The sequence below is a fragment of the Oncorhynchus masou genome, chromosome 31 (assembly GCF_036934945.1).
Source record: "Oncorhynchus masou masou isolate Uvic2021 chromosome 31, UVic_Omas_1.1, whole genome shotgun sequence".
NCBI classification, from domain to species: Eukaryota; Metazoa; Chordata; class Actinopteri; order Salmoniformes; family Salmonidae; genus Oncorhynchus; species Oncorhynchus masou.
Window position 1 is genome coordinate 14,587,536 of NC_088242.1, and position 21,422 is coordinate 14,608,957.

A 21,422-nucleotide genomic window follows, 5' to 3' on the forward strand; every position below is an offset into this window, starting at 1 on the left:
GCCAATGTAAATTCAAGAGCAGTTTGAACAACATTATAGAACCACTAGTGTCAGTCTTCAACGCCTGGTATTTTCAACACACATTTGAATCTGTGTTGACACTGCCTGGAGCAAAGTGTGTGACTTTGTCAAGGAAGGTGTGTGTGTGTGTGTGTGTGTGTGTGTGTGTGTGTGTGTGTGTGTGTGTGTGTGTGTGTGTGTGTGTGTGTGTGTGTGTGTGTGTGTGTGTGTGTGTGTGTGTGTGTGTGTGTCCGTGCTTATTCATGTGTGTGTTGGCTGGAGACTCAGGTATCAATTGGCGCTCATTGCTATATCATTGGCCTGAAAAGGCCCAGAGGGAGACACTGAATACATAATACATATATGTGTGTTTGCAGGGAACTGAATGGGAATAACCTCACACGCATCACCAAGACAGACTTCTCTGGACTCAAGTACCTCCGCGTGCTGTAAGTCATTTACACTGTGTTCATCATCTAGCGTGCATGTACACACCTGCACACATTTTCCCCGTGCATATCGTCTAAGTGTAATACTGTTAATGATGCTGACGTGACAATGTCCATCTGTTCTATTTCTGGAGACACTGAACTATTTCTGTCGCTGTTAGTGGTATGAGACAGAAATTCCCCCTCTCCCACTTACCTTCCCCTTTAACCTCTTGAAACTCCCCATCCCGGATCCGGGATTGTGACTAAGCCTCAGGCTCATTAGCATAACGCAACGTTAACGATTTCTGAAAATCGCAAATAAAATTAAAATAATGCGTTTGCTCTCAAGCTTAGCCTTTTCTTAACAACACTGTCATCTCAGATTTTCAAAATATGCTTTTGAACCATAGAAATTGACTAATTTGTGTAAGAGTATGCAAAGCTAGCATAGCATTTTGTGTAGCATGTAGCACGCAACATTTTCACAAAAGCCAGATAACCAAATAAATAAAATCATTTACCTTTGAAGAGCTTCTGATGTTTTCAATGAGGAGACTCCCAGCCACATACCAAATGCGCAGTGTTTCCTGAAAGCGTCTGTGTGTAGGAGAAATCGTTCCGTTTTCTACATTGCGCCTGGCTACCGAAACGAACCGAAAATGCAGTCACCTACAACGTGAAACTTTTTCCGGATTAACTACATAATATCGACCGAAACATGGCAAACGTTGTTTGGAATCAATCCTCAAGGTGTTTTTTCACATATCTCTTCATTGACATGCAGTTCTTGGAAGCTTGCTTCTCTCTCTCTACCCCATGGAAAAATACTGGCAGGTGACTTTTGCGCACCAATTTCGGCGCAGGACACCGGGCGGACACGTGGTAAATGTGGTCTCTTATGGTCAATCTTCCAACGATCTGCCTACAAATACGTCACAATGCTGCAGACACCTTGGGGAAACGACAGAAAGGGCAGACTCATTCCTCTTGCGTTCACAGCCATATAAGGAGATCATGAAAGACAGCCTCAAAAATCCTTGTCATTTCCTGGATGCCAAGTCATCTTGGTTTTGCCTGAAGCTCACGTTAAAGGGCACGCACAGAGAAGATATTTGTATTTCTGGACACGTCAGAGTGTTTTCTTTCGAACAGTAGCAATTATATGCATAGTCGAGCATCTTTTTGTTACAAAATATCTTGTTTAAAACGGGAACGTTTTTCTTCCAAAAATGAAATAGCGCCACCATAAGTGTAAGAGGTTAATACCCCCCTCTCCCACTTACCTTCCCCTTTAATACCCCCCTCTCCCACATACCTTCCCCTTTAATACCCCCCTCTCCCACTTACCTTTCTCTTTAATACCCCCCTCTCCCACTTATCTTCCCCATTTCATACCCCCCACTCCCACATACCTTCCCCTTAAATACCCCCTCTCCCACTTACCTTTCTCTTTAATACCCCCCTCTCCCACTTATCTTCCCCTTTCATACCACCCTCTCCCACATACCTTCCCCTTTAATACCCCCTCTCCCACTTACCTTTCTCTTTAATACCCCCCTCTCCCACTTACCTTTCTCTTTAATACCCCACTCTCCCACTTACCTTTCTCTTTAATATCCCCCTCTCCCACTTACCTTCCCCTTTCATACCCCCCTCTCCCACATACCTTCCCCTTTCATACCCCCCTCTCCCACATACCTTCCCTTTCATACCCCCCTCTCCCACATACCTTCCCTTTTAATACCCCCCTCTCCCAATTACCTTTCCCTTTCATGTCCCCCTCTCCCACTTACCTTTCCCTTTCATACCCCCCTCTCCCACTTACCTTTCCCTTTCATACCCCCTCTCCCACTTACCTTTCCCTTTCATACCCCCCTCTCCCACTTACCTTTCCCTTTCATACCCCCCTCTCCCACTTACCTTTCCCTATCATGTCCCCCTCTCCCACTTACCTTCCCCTTTCATGTCCCCCTCTCCCACTTACCTTTCCCTATCATGTCCCCCTCTCCCACTTATCTTCCCCTTTCATACCCCCCTCTCCCACAAACCTTCCCCTTTAATACCCCCCTCTCCCACCTAACTTTCTCTTTAATATCCCCCTCTCCCACTTATCTTCCCCTTTCATACCCCCCTCTGCCACTTACCTTTCCCTTTCATACCCCCTCTCCCACTTACCTTCCCCTTTAATACCCCCCTCTCCCACTTACCTTCCCCTTTCATGTCCCCCTCTCCCACTTACCTTTCCCTTTCATGTCCCCCTCTCCCACTTACCTTTCCCTTTCATGTCCCCCTCTCCCACTTACCTTTCACTTTCATATCCCCCTCTCCCACTTACCTTCCCCTTTAATACCCCCCTCTCCCACTTACCTTCCCCTTTCATGTCCCCCTCTCCCACTTACCTTTCCCTTTCATGTCCCCCTCTCCCACTTACCTTTCCCTTTCATGTCCCCCTCTCCCACTTACCTTTCACTTTCATACCCCCCTCTCCCACTTACCTTCCCCTTTCATACCCCCCTCTCCCACAAACCTTCCCCTTTAATACCCCCCTCTCCCACCTACCTTTCTCTTTAATACCCCGCTCTCCCACTTACCTTTCTCTTTAATACCCCCCTCTCACACTTATCTTCCCCTTTCATACCCCCCTCTCCCACATACCTTCCCTTTTAATACCCCCCTCTCCCACTTACCTTTCTCTGAAATACCCCACTCTCCCACTTACCTCCCCCTTCATACCCCCCTCTCCCACATACCTTCCCCTTTAATACCCCCTCTCCCACTTATCTTCCCCTTTCATACCCCCCTCTCCCACATACCTTCCCTTTTAATACCCCCTCTCCCACTTACCTTTCCCTTTCATCCCCCCTCTCCCACTTAACTTCCCCTTTAATACCCCCTCTCCACTTACCTTTCCTTTTCATACCCCCCTCTCCCACTTACCTTTCCCTTTCATGTCCCCCTCTCCCACTTACCTTCCCCTTTCATGTCCCCCTCTCCCACTTACCTTTCCCTTTCATATCCCCCTCTCCCACTTACCTTTCCCTTTCATGTCCCCCTCTCCCACTTACCTTTCCCTTTCATACCCACCTCTCCCACTTACCTTTCCCTATCATGTCCCCCTCTCCCACTTATCTTCCCCTTTCATACCCCCCTCTCCCACAAACCTTCCCCTTTAATACCCCCCTCTCCCACCTACCTTTCTATTTAATATCCCCATCTCCCACTTATCTTCCCCTTTCATACCCCCGTCTGCCACTTACCTTTCCCTTTCATACCCCCCTCTCCCACTTACCTTCCCCTTTCATATCCCCTCTCCCACTTACCTTCCCCTTTAATACCCCCTCTCCCACTTACCTTTCTCTTTAATACCCCCCTCTCCCACTTATCTTCCCCTTTCATACCCCCCTCTCCCACATACCTTCCCTTTTAATACCCCCCTCGCCCACTTACCTTTCTCTGAAATACCCCACTCTCCCACTTACCTCCCCCTTCATACCCCCTCTCCCACATACCTTCCCCTTTAATACCCCCCTCTCCCACTTATCTTCCCCTTTCATACCCCCTCTCCCACATACCTTCCCTTTTAATACCCCCTCTCCCACTTACCTTTCCCTTTCATACCCCCTCTCCCACTTAACTTCCCCTTTAATACCCCCCTCTCCCACTTACCTTTCCTTTTCATACCCCCTCTCCCACTTACCTTTCCCTTTCATGTCCCCCTCTCCCACTTACCTTTCGCTTTCATACCCCCCTCTCCCACTTTCCTTTCCCTTTCATGTCCCCCTCTCCCACTTACCTTTCCCTTTCATTCCCACCTCTCCCACTTACCTTTCCCTTTCATACCCCCCTCTCCCACTTAACTTCCCCTTTAATAAGCCCCTCACCCACTTACCTTTCCCTATCATGCCCCCCTCTCCCACTTACCTTCCCCTTTCATGTCCCCCTCTCCCACTTACCTTTCCCTATCATGTCCCCCTCTCCCACTTATCTTCCCCTTTCATACCCCCCTCTCCAAGAAACCTTCCCCTTTAATACCCCCCTCTCCCACCTACCTTTCTCTTTAATATCCCCCTCTCCCACTTATCTTCCCCTTTCATACCCCCCTCTGCCACTTACCTTTCCCTTTCATACCCCCTCTCCCACTTACCTTCCCCTTTCATACCCCCCTCTCCCACTTAACTTCCCCTTTCATACCCCCCTCTCCCACCTACCTTTCTCTTTAATACCCCCCTCTCCCACCTACCTTTCTCTTTAATATCCCCTCTCCCACTTATCTTCCCCTTTCATACCCCCGTCTGCCACTTACCTTTCCCTTTCATACCCCCCTCTCCCACTTACCTTCCCCTTTCATATCCCCTCTCCCACTTACCTTCCCCTTTAATACCCCCCTCTCCCACTTACCTTTCTCTTTAATACCCCCCTCTCCCACTTATCTTCCCCTTTCATACCCCCCTCTCCCACATACCTTCCCTTTTAATACCCCCCTCTCCCACTTACCTTTCTCTGAAATACCCCACTCTCCCACTTACCTCCCCCTTCATACCCCCCTCTCCCACATACCTTCCCCTTTAATACCCCCCTCTCCCACTTATCTTCCCCTTTCATACCCCCCTCTCCCACATACCTTCCCTTTTAATACCCCCCTCTCCCACTTACCTTTCCCTTTCATACCCCTCTCCCACTTAACTTCCCCTTTAATACCCCCCTCTCCCACTTACCTTTCCTTTTCATACCCCCTCTCCCACTTACCTTTCCCTTTCATGTCCCCCTCTCCCACTTACCTTTCGCTTTCATACCCCCTCTCCCACTTACCTTTCCCTTTCATGTCCCCCTCTCCCACTTACCTTTCCCTTTCATTCCCACCTCTCCCACTTACCTTTCCCTTTCATACCCCCTCTCCCACTTAACTTCCCCTTTAATAAGCCCCCACCCACTTACCTTTCCCTATCATGCCCCCTCTCCCACTTACCTTCCCCTTTCATGTCCCCCTCTCCCACTTATCTTCCCCTTTCATACCCCCCTCTCCCACAAACCTTCCCCTTTAATACCCCCTCTCCCACCTACCTTTCTCTTTAATATCCCCCTCTCCCACTTATCTTCCCCTTTCATACCCCCTCTGCCACTTACCTTTCCCTTTCATACCCCCTCTCCCACTTACCTTCCCCTTTCATATCCCCCTCTCCCACTTACCTTCCCCTTTCATGTCCCCCTCTCCCACTTACCTTTCCCTTTCATGTCCCCCTCTCCCACTTACCTTTCCCTTTCATGTCCCCCTCTCCCACTTACCTTTCCCTTTCATACCCCCTCTCCCACTTACCTTCCCCTTTCATACCCCCTCTCCCACAAACCTTCCCCTTTAATACCCCCTCTCCCACCTACCTTTCTCTTTAATACCCCCCTCTCCCTACCTTTACCTCTCTTTAATATCCCCCTCTCCCACTTATCTTCCCCTTTCATTCCCCCCTCTGCCACTTACCTTTCCCTTTCATACCCCCCTCTCCCACTTACCTTCCCCTTTCATATCCCCCTCTCCCACTTACCTTCCCCTTTAATACCCCGCTCTCCCACTTACCTTTCTCTTTAATACCCCCCTCTCCCACTTATCTTCCCCTTTCATACCCACTCTCCCACTTACCTTCCCCTTTCATACCCCCTCTCCCACAAACCTTCCCCTTTAATACCCCCCCCCTCTCCCACCTACCTTCTCTTTAATACCCCCTCTCCCACCTACCTTTCTCTTTAATACCCCCCTCTCCCACTTATCTTCCCTTTTCATACCCCCCTCTCCCACATACCTTCCCTTTTAATAGCCCCCTCTCCCACTTACCTTTCTCTGAAATCCCCCACTCTCCCACTTACCTCCCCCTTCATACCCCCCTCTCCCACATACCTTCCCCTTTAATACCCCCCTCTCCCACTTATCTTCCCCTTTCATACCCCCTCTCCCACATACCTTCCCCTTTAATACCCCCCTCTCCCACTTACCTTTCCCTTTCATACCCCCTCTCCCACTTAACTTCCCCGTTAATACCCCCCTCTCCCACTTACCTTTCCTTTTCATACCCCCTCTCCCACTTACCTTTCCCTTTCATGTCCCCCTCTCCCACTTACCTTTCGCTTTCATACCCCCCTCTCCCACTTACCTTCCCCTTTCATGTCCCCCTCTCCCACTTACCTTTCCCTTTCATTCCCACCTCTCCCACTTACCTTTCCCTTTATACCCCCCTCTCCCACTTAACTTCCCCTTTAATAAGCCCCTCACCCACTTACCTTTCCCTATCATGCCCCCTCTCCCACTTACCTTCCCCTTTCATGTCCCCCTCTCCCACTTACCTTTCCCTATCATGTCCCCCTCTCCCACTTATCTTCCCCTTTCATACCCCCTCTCCCACAAACCTTCCCCTTTAATACCCCCCTCTCCCACCTACTTCTCTTTTCTTTAATATCCCCCTCTCCCACTTATCTTCCCCTTTCATACCCCCTCTGCCACTTACCTTTCCCTTTCATACCCCCTCTCCCACTTACCTTCCCCTTTCATATCCCCCTCTCCCACTTACCTTCCCCTTTAATACCCCCTCTCCCACTTACCTTCCCCTTTCATGTCCCCCTCTCCCACTTACCTTTCCCTTTCATGTCCCCCCCTCTCCCACTTACCTTTCCCTTTCATGTCCCCCTCTCCCACTTACCTTTCCCTTTCATACCCCCCTCTCCCACTTACCTTCCCCTTTCATACCCCCCTCTGCCACTTACCTTTCCCTTTCATACCCCCTCTCCCACTTACCTTCCCCTTTCATATCCCCCTCTCCCACTTACCTTCCCCTTTAATACCCCGCTCTCCCACTTACCTTTCTCTTTAATACCCCCTCTCCCACTTATCTTCCCTTTCATACCCCCTCTCCCACTTACCTTCCCTTTCATACCCCCTCTCCCACAAACCTTCCCCTTTAATACCCCCTCTCCCACCTACCTTTCTCTTTAATACCCCCTCTCCCACCTACCTTTCTCTTTAATATCCCCTCTCCCACTTATCTTCCCCTTTCATACCCCCTCTGCCACTTACCTTTCCCTTTCATACCCCCCTCTCCCACTTACCTTCCCCTTTCATATCCCCCTCTCCCACTTACCTTCCCCTTTAATACCCCGCTCTCCCACTTACCTTTCTCTTTAATACCCCCTCTCCCACTTATCTTCCCCTTTCATACCCCCCTCTCCCACATACCTTTCCCTTTAATACCCCCTCTCCCACTTACCTTCCCCTTTAATACCCCCCTCTATCACTTATCTTCCCCTTTCATACCCCCCTCTCCCACTTACCTTCCCCTTTAATATCCCCCTCCCCCACTTACATTCCCCTTTAATAACCCCCTCTCCCTACTACCTTTCCCTTTCATTTCCCCCTCTCCCACTTACCTCCCCTTTAATACCCCCCTCTCCCACATACCTTCCCCTTTAATACCCCCCTCTCCCACTTATCTTCCCCTTTCATACCCCCCTCTTCCACTTACCTTTCCCTTTCATACCCCCCTCTCCCACTTACCTTTCCCTTTCATATTCCCCTCTCCCACTTACCTTCCCCTTTAATATCCCCCTCTCCCACTTACCTTCCCCTTTAATATCCCCCTCTCCCACTTACCTTCCCCTTTAATATCCCCCTCTGCCACTTACCTTCCCCTTTAATATCCCCCTCTCCCACTTACCTTCCCTATTAATATCCCCCACTACCAGTTACCTTCCCCTTTAATATCCCCCTCTCCCACTTACCTTCCCCTTTAATACCCCCCTCTGCTACTTACCTTTCCCTTTAATAACCCCCTCTCCCACTTACCTTTCCCTTTCATACCCCCTCTCCCACTTATCTTCCCCTTTCATACCCCCTCTGCCACTTACCTTTCCCTTTCATATCCCCCTCTCCCACTTACCTTCCCCTTTCATATCCCCCTCTCCCACTTACCTTCCCCTTTAATACCCCCTCTCCCACTTACCTTCCCCTTTAATATCCCCCTCTCCCACATAACTTCCCCTTTAATACCCCCCCCTCTACCACTTACCTTTCTCTTTAATACCCCCTCTATCACTTATCTTCCCCTTTCATACCCCCTCTCCCACTTACCTTCCCTTTAATATCCCCCCTCCCCCACTTACATTCCCCTTTAATAACCCCCTCTCCCTACTACCTTTCCCTTTCATTCCCCCTCTCCCACTTACCTCCCCTTTAATACCCCCTCTCCCACTTATCTTCCCCTTTCATACCCCCTCTTCCACTTACCTTTCCCTTTCATACCCCCTCTCCCACTTACCTTTCCCCTTTCATATCCCCTCTCCCACTTACCTTCCCCTTTAATATCCCCCTCTCCCACTTAAATTCCCCTTTAATATCCCCCTCTCCCACTTACCTTCCCCTTTAATATCCCCCTCTGCCACTTACCTTCCCCTTTAATATCCCCCTCTCCCACTTACCTTCCCCTTTAATACCCCCCTCTGCTACTTACCTTTCTCTTTAATACCCCCCTCTCCCACTTATCTTCCCCTTTCACACCCCCTCTCCCACTTACCTTCCCCTTTCATACCCCCCTCTCCCACAAACCTTCCCCTTTAATACCCCCTCTCCCACCTACCTTCTCTTTAATATCCCCCTCTCCCACCTACCTTTCTCTTTAATATCCCCCCTCCCACTTATCTTCCCCTTTCATACCTTCCCCCCTCTCCCACTTACCTTCCCCTTTCATATCCCCCTCTCCCACTTACCTTCCCCTTTAATACCCCGCTCTCCCACTTACCTTTCTCTTTAATACCCCCCTCTCCCACTTATCTTCCCCTTTCATACCCCCTCTCCCACATACCTTCCCCTTTATTACCCCCTCTCCCACTTACCTTCCCCTTTAATACCCCCCCTCTATCACTTATCTTCCCCTTTCATACCCCCCTCTCCCACATACCTTCCCCTTTAATATCCCCCTCCCCACTTACATTCCCCTTTAATAACCCCCTCTCCCTACTACCTTTCCCTTTCATTTCCCCCTCTCCCACTTACCTCCCCTTTAATACCCCCCTCTCCCACATACCTTCCCCTTTAATACCCCCCTCTCCCACTTACCTATCTCTTTCATACCCCCCTCTCCCACTTACCTTTCCCTTTCATATTCCCCTCTCCCACTTACCTTCCCCTTTAATATCCCCCTCTCCCACTTACCTTCCCCTTTAATATCCCCCTCTCCCACTTACCTTCCCCTTTAATATCCCCCTCTCCCACTTACCTTCCCATTTAATACCCCCCTCTCCCACTTACCTTCCCTATTAATATCCCCCACTACCAGTTACCTTCCCTTTAATATCCCCCTCTCCCACTTACCTTCCCCTTTAATACCCCCCTCTGCTACTTACCTTTCCCTTTAATAACCCCCTCTCCCACTTACCTTTCCCTTTCATACCCCCTCTCCCACTTACCTTCCCCTTTCATACCCCCCTCTCCCACAAACCTTCCCCTTTAATACCCCCCTCTCCCACCTACCTTTCTCTTTAATACCCCCCTCTCCCACCTACCTTTCTCTTTAATATCCCCCTCTCCCACTTATTTTCCCCTTTCATACCCCCCTCTGCCACTTACCTTTCCCTTTCATACCCCCCTCTCCCACTTACCTTCCCCTTTCATAGCCCCCTCTCCCACTTACCTTCCCCTTTACTACCCCCTCTCCCACTTACCTTTCTCTTTAATACCCCCTCTCCCACTTATCTTCCCCTTTCATACCCCCTCTCCCACATACCTTCCCCTTTAATACCCCCTCTCCCACTTACCTTCCCCTTTAATATCCCCTCTCCCACATAACTTCCCCTTTAATACCCCCCTCTCCCACTTACCTTTCTCTTTAATACCCCCCTCTATCACTTATCTTCCCCTTTCATACCCCCCTCTCCCACTTACCTTCCCCTTTAATATCCCCCTCCCCCACTTACATTCCCCTTTAATAACCCCCTCTCCCTACTACCTTTCCCTTTCATTTCCCCCTCTCCCACTTACCTCCCCTTTAATACCCCCTCTCCCACATACCTTCCCCTTTAATACCCCCTCTCCCACTTACCTATCTCTTTAATACCCCCTCTCCCACTTATCTTCCCCTTTCATACCCCCCTCTTCCACTTACCTTTCCCTTTCATACCCCCATCTCCCACTTACCTTTCCCTTTCATATTCCCCTCTCCCACTTACCTTCCCCTTTAATATCCCCCTCTCCCACTTACCTTCCCCTTTAATATCCCCCTCTCCCACTTACCTTCCCCTTTAATATCCCCCTCTGCCACTTACCTTCCCCTTTAATATCCCCCTCTCCCACTTACCTTCCCTATTAATATCCCCTACTACAAGTTACCTTCCCCTTTAATATCCCCCTCTCCCACTTACCTTCCCCTTTAATACCCCCCTCTGCTACTTACCTTTCCCTTTAATATCCCCCTCTCCCACTTACCTTCCACTTTAATACCCCCCTCTCCCACTTACCTTCCCCTTTAATATCCCCCTCTCCTACTTACCTTCCCCTTTAATATCCCCCTCTCCCACTTACCTTCCCCTTTAATACCCCCCTCTCCCACTTACCTTCCCCTTTAATACCCCCCTCTCCCACTTACCTTTCCCTTTCATGTCCCCCTCTCCCACTTACCTTTCCCTTTCATACCCCCTCTCACACTTACCTTCCCCTTTCATACCCCCCTCTCCCACTTACCTTCCCCTTTAATACTCCCCTCTCCCACTTACCTTTCCCTTTAATACCCCCCTCTCCCACTTAACTTTCCCTTTCATTTCCCCCTCTCCCACTTACCTCCCCTTTAATACCCCCCTCTCCCAGTTACATTCCTCTTTAATATCCCCCACTCCCAGTTACCTTCCCCTTTAATATCCACCTCTCCCACTTACCTTCCCCTTTAATATCCCCCTCTCCCAGTTACCTTCCCCTTTAATATCCCCCACTCCCACTTACCTTCCCCTTTAATATCCCCCCTCCCACTCTCTACTTCACAACCTGCCTCTCTTCCCCTATATACCAACCAAACCTCTATTTCCCTTTTCCACCCTCCCCTCCCCTCCCCTCCCCTCCCCTCCCCCTCCCTCCCTCCCCTCCCCTCCCTCCCCTCCCCTCCCCTCTGTCCCCGTTAAATGCCTCCATGTCTCCAGCTTGTCACCAGCGAGGTAGAAGGAAACAGCTCCTTACAGGGGATCTAATAATCAGACTATAGCTTTTCCCGGCATGGCTATAAACATTTTGATTCCCATAGGGAACACACACACACGTCTATCTGTTGGGGTCATGGTGCGGTGAAACCCTCATATATCTGCCCTCACTGACTCGGCAGACTAACAGTGGCGTGACCTTTGATCTTCACAACCCCGCATCGACCCCAGAGACGGTGTTTGTGACCCCATGGGAAGGTCCTTACAGGAAGACCAATTTAACCTTACAGGAATAGACATTATCTGCTGGGGGTCTGAGAAAACACGCAGACACACAATCAGAGAAACACGGCAGGAAAGAAAAGACAGAAACACGACAGACAGTCTGAGAAATCGAAGCATGCTGATTGGGCCTGTGGCTGTGATAAACTCTCATGAGGACTTCCTGTCTGGAGAGGAAATGGAGGTTCACTCTGATACAGGAGCAGAAATGTTTATAATCCATCACATCTGTGAGGTTGTCTGGCACAATGGTACGGATGGGATAAGCACCATAAGTTCAAACTCTGCATACAAGGTCAAACTAAATTGAGTTCTACTCAAGTATTTCAAATATTTGAAACAAGTATTCAACCATTGTCTGCCACAGGGGCTATTTGAGAGAGAGGTGGAGGTGGCTGGGAGGGGGTGGCAGAGAGAGGGAGGGGGTGGCAGAGAGAGAGAGGGGGTGGCAGAGAGAGGGAGGGGGTGGCAGAGAGAGGGAGGGGGCGGCAGAGAGAGGGAGGGGGCAGCAGAGAGAGGGAGGGGGCGGCAGAGAGAGGGAGGGGGCGGCAGAGAGAGGGACTGGGCGGCAGAGAGAGGGACTGGGCGGCAGAGAGAGGGACTGGGTGGCAGAGAGAGGGAGGGGGTGGCAGAGAGAGGGAGGGGGTGGCAGAGAGAGGGAGGGGGTGGCAGAGAGAGGGACTGGGCGGCAGAGAGAGGGACTGGGCGGCAGAGAGAGGGAGGGGGTGGCAGAGAGAGGGAGGGGGTGGCAGAGAGAGGGAGGGGGTGGCAGAGAGAGGGAGGGGGTGGCAGAGAGAGGGAGGAGGAAAGGTATAAGGAAAGAGACAGCAAATTTAGCATGAATTGAAAGGAGGAAAAATAGGGAGAGAGAGAGAGAAAAAGACAGACAAAAAAACCTGACCATAGTTTGAAGTTATCTAGATAAGTGATTTCTCCTCTTATTCACCCTCTATCTAAATTCATGAGGGAGAGAGTGAGTGGAGGTGAGCAGAACTTTTCTCTATATTTATGGAGTTGGAACAGGAAAAGCCATTTGCATTTATATTCGATTGGGAGGAAACAGACTGCTGAGTGGATCCGCAAGGCCTCACAGAACACACACACACAGAACGGTACTCACAGACTGCTGAGTGGAGCAGCGAGGCCTCACAGAACACACACACACAGAACGGTACTCACAGACTGCTGAGTGGAGCAGCGAGGCCTCACAGAACACACACACACAGAACGGTACCTTCAGACTGCTGAGTGGAGCCGCGAGGCCTCAAAGAACACACACACACACAGAACGGTACTCACAGACTGCTGAGTGGAGCCGCGAGGCCTCACAGAACACACACAGAACGGTACTCACAGACTGCTGAGTGGAGCCGCGAGGCCTCACAGAACACACACAGAACGGTACTCACAGACTGCCGAGTGGATCCGCAAGGCCTCACAGAACACACACACACAGAACGGTACCTTCAGACTGCTGAGTGGAGCCGCGAGGCCTCAAAGAACACACACACACAGAACGGTACTCACAGACTGCTGAGTGGAGCCGCGAGGCCTCACAGAACACACACAGAACGGTACTCACAGACTGCTGAGTGGATCCGCAAGGCCTCACAGAACACACACAGAACGGTACTCACAGACTGCTGAGTGGAGCCGCGAGGCCTCACAGAACACACAGAACGGTAATCTGGATGAAGGAACACTACTGTTGGATGCTTAGACCTGGACGCTTATCTATCCCTAAACTTTTTTTGCAACACTTCCCAAACCATCCAGTGCGTTAGCTTTGGCAGTGTGTATGTGAAATGCAGTGTGTTAGCTTTGCCAGTGTGTATGTGAAATCCAGTGCGTTAGCTTTGGCAGTGTGTATGTTAAATCACTCCATAAGCGTGGATGTTTGTAGCCTGCAGTGCTAACACCTGACCAGACAGATCTTTGGACACACACACACAGTGCTCTGACATCTCCATGGCCCCGAGGACAGCTCCACACTGGGTCTCATTTTCCCCCATTGTTCTTTGAACCACCCAGCCCAGGATCTCACTCCTGACTCCCCCTGGACCTCCCTGCCTCACCCGTGCCTCTCTCACCCCTGCCCCTGCCTCCCTCTCCCCCTCTACATCAGACCACACTAGGCCTGAAGGCACATTGGCCTGCCTCACAAACCTACCTTCAAAAATTCTTTACTGCCTACAATCCCTGTGATGCCCACCGGGGCCAAGATTCCACATCAAGCCCAAGACCTGGGTTTTCCAAACTCAGTCCTGGCACCCCCCCTGGGTGAACACTTTGTTTTTTGCCCTCGTGCAACACTACTTTGATTATGTGAACCAGCTGTGTAGTGTTAGAGCAAAAAACTGAACTTGCACTTGGAGAAGGGGGTTAGGGGGGTGGCTATTTCACAGGCTTTTCACATGCGCTAGCTTCAAACAATACATACACTACCATCTACTTTTAGAGAAATGCAGCACTATGTGATATAACCCTGTTTAACTAACACTTATCTCTCTCTCTTTCTCTCTCTTTGTAGGCAGCTGATGGAGAATCAGATTGGAGCGATAGAGCGTGGAGCGTTTGATGACATGAAGGAGCTGGAGAGACTGTAAGTAGGCTCACAGCATGTGTCTGAGTGTTCAAATTTCCTCTCAAATAGGTTTAGGGTTTGGCCCTATTTTATCATCCCTGTCCATCGGGGGTGGCGGCCTGGGAGGAGGCATGTTTTGCAGAGGTTTTACCATGGGTTAACCTAACTCATCCTTCTCCAGGAGGCCCAGCCACAGCCCTGGTCCATCAGTGGAACATGAGGCTTTACCATGGGGTTACCTAACTCATCCTTCTCCAGGAGGCTCAGCCACAGCCCTGGTCCATCAGTGGAACATGAGTCTTTACCATGGGGTTACCTAACTCATCCTTCTCCAGGAGGCTCAGCCACAGCCCTGGTCCAACAGTGGTACATGAGTCTTTACCATGGGTTTACCTAACTCATCCTTCTCCAGGAGGCTCAGCCACAGCCCTGGTCCAACAGTGGAACATGAGTCTTTACCATGGGGTTACCTAACTCATCCTTCTCCAGGAGGCTTAGCCACAGCCCTGGTCCAACAGTGGAACATGAGGCTTTACCATGGGGTTACCTAACCCATCCTTCTCCAGGAGGCTCAGCCACAGCCCTGGTCCAACAGTGGTACATGAGTCTTTACCATGGGTTTACCTAACGCATCCTTCTCCAGGAGGCTCAGCCACAGCCCTGGTCCAACAGTGGAACATGAGGCTTTACCATGGGGTTACCTAACCCATCCTTCTCCAGGAGGCTCAGCCACAGCCCTGGTCCATCAGTGGAACATGAGTCTTTACCATGGGTTTACCTAACTCATCCTTCTCCAGGAGGCTCAGCCACAGCCCTGGTCCATCAGTGGAACATGAGTCTTTACCAGACAGTCTGTTGAACAGCTTGTAAACAGCAGGGTAACACAACACAGACAAACACGCTCACCACACCACGGGTAACACGTAAAACCCCCATACAGTATGTGGTGTAACACAACACAGACAAACACGCTCACCACACCACGGGTAACACGTAAAACCCCCATACAGTATGTGGTGTAACACAACACAGACAAACACGCTCACCACACCACGGGTAACAAGTAAACCCCCATACAGTATGTGGTGAAAGCCACAGTACGTAACGGAGCAGTACACACACACATGATGGTTGAAGTACAAACATGGCCACCACATGGCCCCACTCAGTGTGTTTGAGGACTACCTCAGACACACTCTTCAGTTGGTCACTGAACCTGTGGTGAGGCTTAAGTGCACAGAGATTTGATCAATCAAATGTATTTATAAAGCCCTTCGTACATCAACTGATATCTCAAAGTGCTGTACAGAAACCCAGCCTAAAACCCCAAACAGCAAGCAATGCAGGTGTAGAAGCATGGTGGCTAGGAAAAACTCCCTAGACAGGCCAAAACCTAGGAAGAAACCTAGAGACGTTTGAGATTGTAACAGAACATGGCCAAGTGGGTTCAAATGTTCATAAATTACCAGCATGGTCAAATAATAATAATCACAGTAGTTGTCGAGGGTGCAGCAAGTCAGCACCTCAGGAGTAAATGTCAGTTGGCTTTTCGTAGCCGATCATTCAGAGTATCTCTACCACTCCTGCTGTTTCTAGAGAGTTGAAAACAGCATGTTTGGGACAGGTAGCACGTCCGGTGAACAGGTCAGGATTCCATGGCCGCAGGCAGAACAGTTGAAACTGGAGCAGCAGACCGGCCAGGTGGACTGGGGACAGCAAAGAGTCCTATTACCAGGTAGTCCTGAGGCATGGTCCTAGGGCTCAGGTCCTCCAAGAGAGAGAAAGAAAGAGAGAAAGAGAGAATTAGAGAGAGCATACTTAAATCCACACAGGACACCGGATAAGACAGGAAGTACTCCAGATATAACAGACTGACCCTAGCCCCCTGACACATAAACTACTGCAGCATAAATACTGGAGGCTGAGACAGAAAGGGTCAGGAGACACTGTGGCCCCATTCGATGATACCCCTGGACAGGGCCAAACAGTAGAGAGGCTATATACGGTAGAGAGGCTATATACGGTAGAGAAGCTATATACGGTAGAGAGGCTATATACAGCAGTGAGGATACATACAGCAGTGAGGCTATATACAGTAGCGAGCCTATATACAGGCACCGGTTAGTCGGGCTGATTGAGGTGGTATGTACATGTGGGTATGGTTAAAGTGACAATGCATATATAATAAACAGAGAGTAGCAGTAGCATAAAAGAGGGGTTGGCGGGTGGTGGGTGGCGGGACACAATGCTGATTGTCCGGGTAGCCAATGTGCGGGGGCACCGGTTAGTCGGGCTAATTGAGGTAGTACGTACATGAATGTATAGTTAAAGTGACTTTGCACTGATGTTGGGCGATTTGGTCTGGCTCGCAGTTGGTGTTCCAATTCATCCCAAAGGTGTTCGATGGGGTTAAGGTCAGGGCCCCCTGCATGCCAGTCAAGTTCTTCCAAATCAATCTCGACTAACTATTTCTGTATGGACCTCATTTTGTGAACATGGGCATTGTCATGCTGAAACAGGAATGGGCCTTCCCCAAACTGTTGCCACAAAGTTGGAAGCACAGAATCGTCTAGAATGTCATTGTATGCTGAAACTTAAGGGGCTAGCCTGAATCATGAAACACAGCCCCAGACCATTATTCCTCCTCCACCAAACTTACAATTGGCACTATGTATTCGGGCAGGTAGCATTCTCCAGCCATCTTCCAAACCTAGATTTGTCCGTCAGACTGCCAGATGGTGAAGCGTGATTCATCACTCCAGAGAACGCGTTTCTACTGCTCCAGAGTCCAATGGTGGAGAGCTTTACACCACTCCAGTCGACATTTGGTATTGTGCATGGTGATCTTAGGCTTGTGTGGCCTACCACTTTACAGCTGAGCCGTTGTTGCTCCTAGACGTTTCCACTTCCCAATAACAGTAGTTACAGTTGACCTGGGCAGCTCTAGCAGGGTAGAAAGTTGACGAACAGACTTGTTGGAAAGGTGGCATCCTGTGACGGTGGCACGTTGAAAGTCACTGAGCTCTTCATTAAGGCCATTCTACTGCCAATGTTTGCTGTCTATGGAGATTTCATGGAGGTTAGCTTGATTTTATACACCTGTAAGCAACGGGTGTAACTGAAATAGCCGAATCCACAGATTTGAAGGGGTGTCGACATACCGTTGACCACGTAGTGTCATCTCGAAGTGAATGGGCCTAACAACTATATCCGTGCACATCATTTACCTTCCGTTGAACAGAGTATAAAGCTACTAACTTATTAGCAGGTCCACCTCTGGACATATTAAAGTAGGTTATCTTAAGGTGTCCAGTTAAGTATGAACGGAGCCGCTAGAAACCCAGTCAAGTCTTTTATAATTCTCCATCTCCAACCCAGTCTGTGTATCTGTCTATGACTCTGGGCCCACACAACGGTCTATGCTATATTGCAGGCACGACCCGACCTGTCTCTCCTCTCCCATTCAGTCCCATTCACCTCCAGTAACTCCCATGTGTTTCCAGTGGAGCATTGAGACAGAATAAAGCAGTGTTTTTAAATGGCAATTAGCATCAGTCTCTTCCTGATTTTGTGAATGGTTGTATTTGCATAAAGTCTTCCAGTCGTCATTCATTCATTATCCCTGGGAGGAGAAGGCAGTGCCAAGCTGCCTGGAGGCTTCAGCTCTTCTGCCTCTGCAAGTGTTCTTTAGTAACCATTGTTTTCTTAGTCCCCTGCAGATGCTGGATGTGTTCACATGACTGATACGTCTAGAGGGGCCTGTTGAAATGAAGTGTCAAAATATCTTCTTATAGTTGTGAACTGAAATACAATCTACTTAGAAACAATAACGTGTTCTATGTGTAATGTATTGCTATGTGCAGTGTTGGTGTGCAATTTGCAGAAATAATATACCATTCATCATTGAGTTGTGCCCCACAGTGCAGAGCTGATTTCCAGTGCATACTGGGCCGGTACAAAAAGTGAGCTATAAAAGTATTGGGACAGTGACACATTTTGTTGTTTTGGATCTGGACTGCGGCACTTTGGATTTGAAATGATACGCTGACTATGAGGTTAAAGTTCATACTGTATTTTCATCCATATTGGGTGAATAGACGCACAGATATCATACGCCCCAAAAATGCTAACCTCTCCTGTTCTTGTAATGGTGAGAGGTTAGCATGTCTTGGAGGTATGATATAAAATGATAACCTCTCCTGTTCTTGTAGTGGTGAGAGGTTAGCATGTCTTGGAGGTATGATATAAAATGCTAACCTCTCCTGTTCTTGTAATGGTGAGAGGTTAGCATGTCTTGGATATACAATGTTAACCTCTCCTGTATGATATAAAATGCTAACCTCTCCTGTTCTTGTAATGGTGAGAGGTTAGCATGTCTTGGAGGTATGATATAAAATGCTAATCTCTCCTGTTCTTGTAATGGTGAGAGGTTAGCATGTCTTGGAGGTATGATATAAAATGCTAATCTCTCCTGTTCTTGTAATGGTGAGAGGTTAGCATGTCTTGGAGGGATGCGTTTTGTGTGTTCTTAACTTTCTCGCTCATCATTATTCACAATTCAATCAGGACTATCCATAATCATGGTAGCATCAACATTCATGTAGAAGTGTTCAGAAATATATTGAATTCTTATTAACAATAAAAGTGACTCCAAAATGACACAGCACATTATTTACCATTCATTTCCATTGGACACAAAATAACCTGAAACACAACCAAAATAAACAGCAAATGCATTCAACAAGTTTGTAGAGTCACAAGCTTTTTGTAGATATTGAGTGCTATATATATGGGACTTACCTTTTTTTATGAATTTAATACATATATAAATGCTAATCCCTGTGTTTTGTAATGGTGAGACTGTGTTATGGATGTCTCAAATTAAAGATGACAGTTTTGCATTGTTCATTCAAACAAAGTCCTGGAGTACAGAGCCAAAACAACAATACATTTTATTCACAAATTCAAGTTCAGGACTATCACTAATAAATCATGGTAGCATCAACATTCATGTAGAAGTGTTCAGAAATATATTGAATTCTTATTAACAATAAAAGTGACTCCAAAATGACACAGCACATTATTTACCATTCATTTCCATTGGACACAAAATAACCTGAAACACAACCAAAATAAACAGCAAATCATTGCAGAGTACGTTGATGACTAAACAAGCTTTTTGTAGATATTGAGTGCTATATATATGGGACTTACCTTTTTTTATGAATTTAATACATATATAAATTTGGCCCAATACTTTTGGTCCCCTAAAATGGGGGATGGGACTGTGCACAATATGGATGAAAATACCCTCAAATTAAAGCTGACAGTCTGCATTGTATCATGTCAAATCCAAAGTCCTGGAGTACAGAGCCAAAACAACAATACATTTGTCACTGTCCCAATACTTTCAGAGTTCACTGTATCTGCTGCACTAATAATGTATTCTCTAGTGGTAGAGGCGCCTAGAAGAGGAAACCAGGACTGAAGAGTACCTTCCAGAACTGCTGAGGACAGAAGAACCCTGCACTGTCACGTCTGAGGAGTAGAACAGGACTCTAGAAGATGTCTACTATCTTACTAGAAGACAGTCTCTTCTAGAAGAGGAGTCGAGGTCTAGAAGAGGACTCGAGGACTAGAAGAGGAGTAGAGGACTTTATCCATCTTACTCTAGAAGTATGTGAGTAGACTAGAACATGCCTTCTCTCGCTCACCCTTTACCGGCTTCCTGCCATGGAAGTGTGTGGGTGTGCTTATGAACACTGGATGAGTAGAACTCGGAGTGCGTTGTCTGTATTGTTGAAAAGTCATCTGCAGAGTACGCTTGATGACTAATGCTCATATGACTATGTGTGTGTGTGTGAGGATGATTGAATAATGGAGCATTTGAGTGTGTTGGGTAGCAGGGATAGTTTGTTGTTGTTGAGTGTGTTGATTATTAGAGATGGTAAAAGCTGGGTGATGGATGGAGGTGCCTGATAGAGGTGGGAAAGAATGGAAAAAGAGGAGGAATAGAGAACTAGAAGAGGAGTAAGGAGTAGAGGACGAGAAGAGGAGTAGAGGACTAGAAGAGGAGTAGAGGACTAGAAGAGGAGTAGAGGACTAGAAGAGGAGTAGAGGACTAGAAGAGGAGTAGAGGACTAGAAGAGGAGTAGAGGACTAGAAGAGGAATAGAAAACTAGAAGAGGAATCGAGAACTAGTAGAGGAGTAGAGGTCTAGAAGAGGAGTAGAGGTCTAGAAGAGGAGTCGAGGACTAGAAGAGGAGTCGAGGACTAGAAGAGGAGTCGAGGACTAGAAGAGGAGTAGAGGACTAGAAGAGGAGTAGAGGTCTAGAAGAGGAGTCGAGGACTAGAAGAGGAGTCGAGGACTAGAAGAGGAGTCGAGGACTAGAAGAGGAGTCGAGGACTAGAAGAGGAGTCGAGGACTGGAAGAGGAGTAGAGGATTAGAAGAGCAGTAGAGGACTAGAAGAGGAATATAAAACTAGAAGAGGAATCGAGAACTAGAAGAGGAGTAGATGTCTAGAAGAGGAGTAGAGGTCTATAAGAGGAGTCGAGGAGTCGAGGACTAGAAGAGGAGTCGAGGACTAGAAGAGGAGTCGAGGACTAGAAGAGGAGTCGAGGACTAGAAGAGGAGTAGAGGTCTAGAAGAGGAATAGAGGACTAGAAGAGGAGTAGAGGACCTGAAGAGGAGTAGAGGACTAGAAGAGGAATAGAGGACTAAAAGAGGAAGAGTGCCTATTAAATGAATAATAACAGTGAAAACAGCAATATCCATCATCTTTAACAATCTGGTGTCCACCTCTCTCCCTCCGTTCCTAGTTCTTATCAATGCAGCTCTGTGATCTAGTCTCCTGGTCTGTAATTAGAAAGTGTTCACAGTGTGAGAGCAGGAGGATGGAGGAGGGAGGGAGGTACTGCAGGGGGCCAAGGACTCAGGGTAATAGGTGCCCTCAAGGAAAAGCATCTG

General features: G+C 48.6%; 1 protein-coding gene across 1 annotated transcript in view; it reads left to right on the top strand.

The window, feature by feature from the left end:
- LOC135523480 (slit homolog 1 protein-like) overlaps positions 1–21,422 on the top strand; it is a 217,819-nt gene that overhangs the window by 17,573 nt on the left and 178,824 nt on the right. Inside the window, exons 2-3 of the mRNA XM_064950176.1 lie at positions 378–449; positions 14,401–14,472. Of these exons, the coding sequence (XP_064806248.1) occupies positions 378–449; positions 14,401–14,472 (144 nt within the window). The remainder of the gene's footprint in view (positions 1–377; positions 450–14,400; positions 14,473–21,422) is intronic.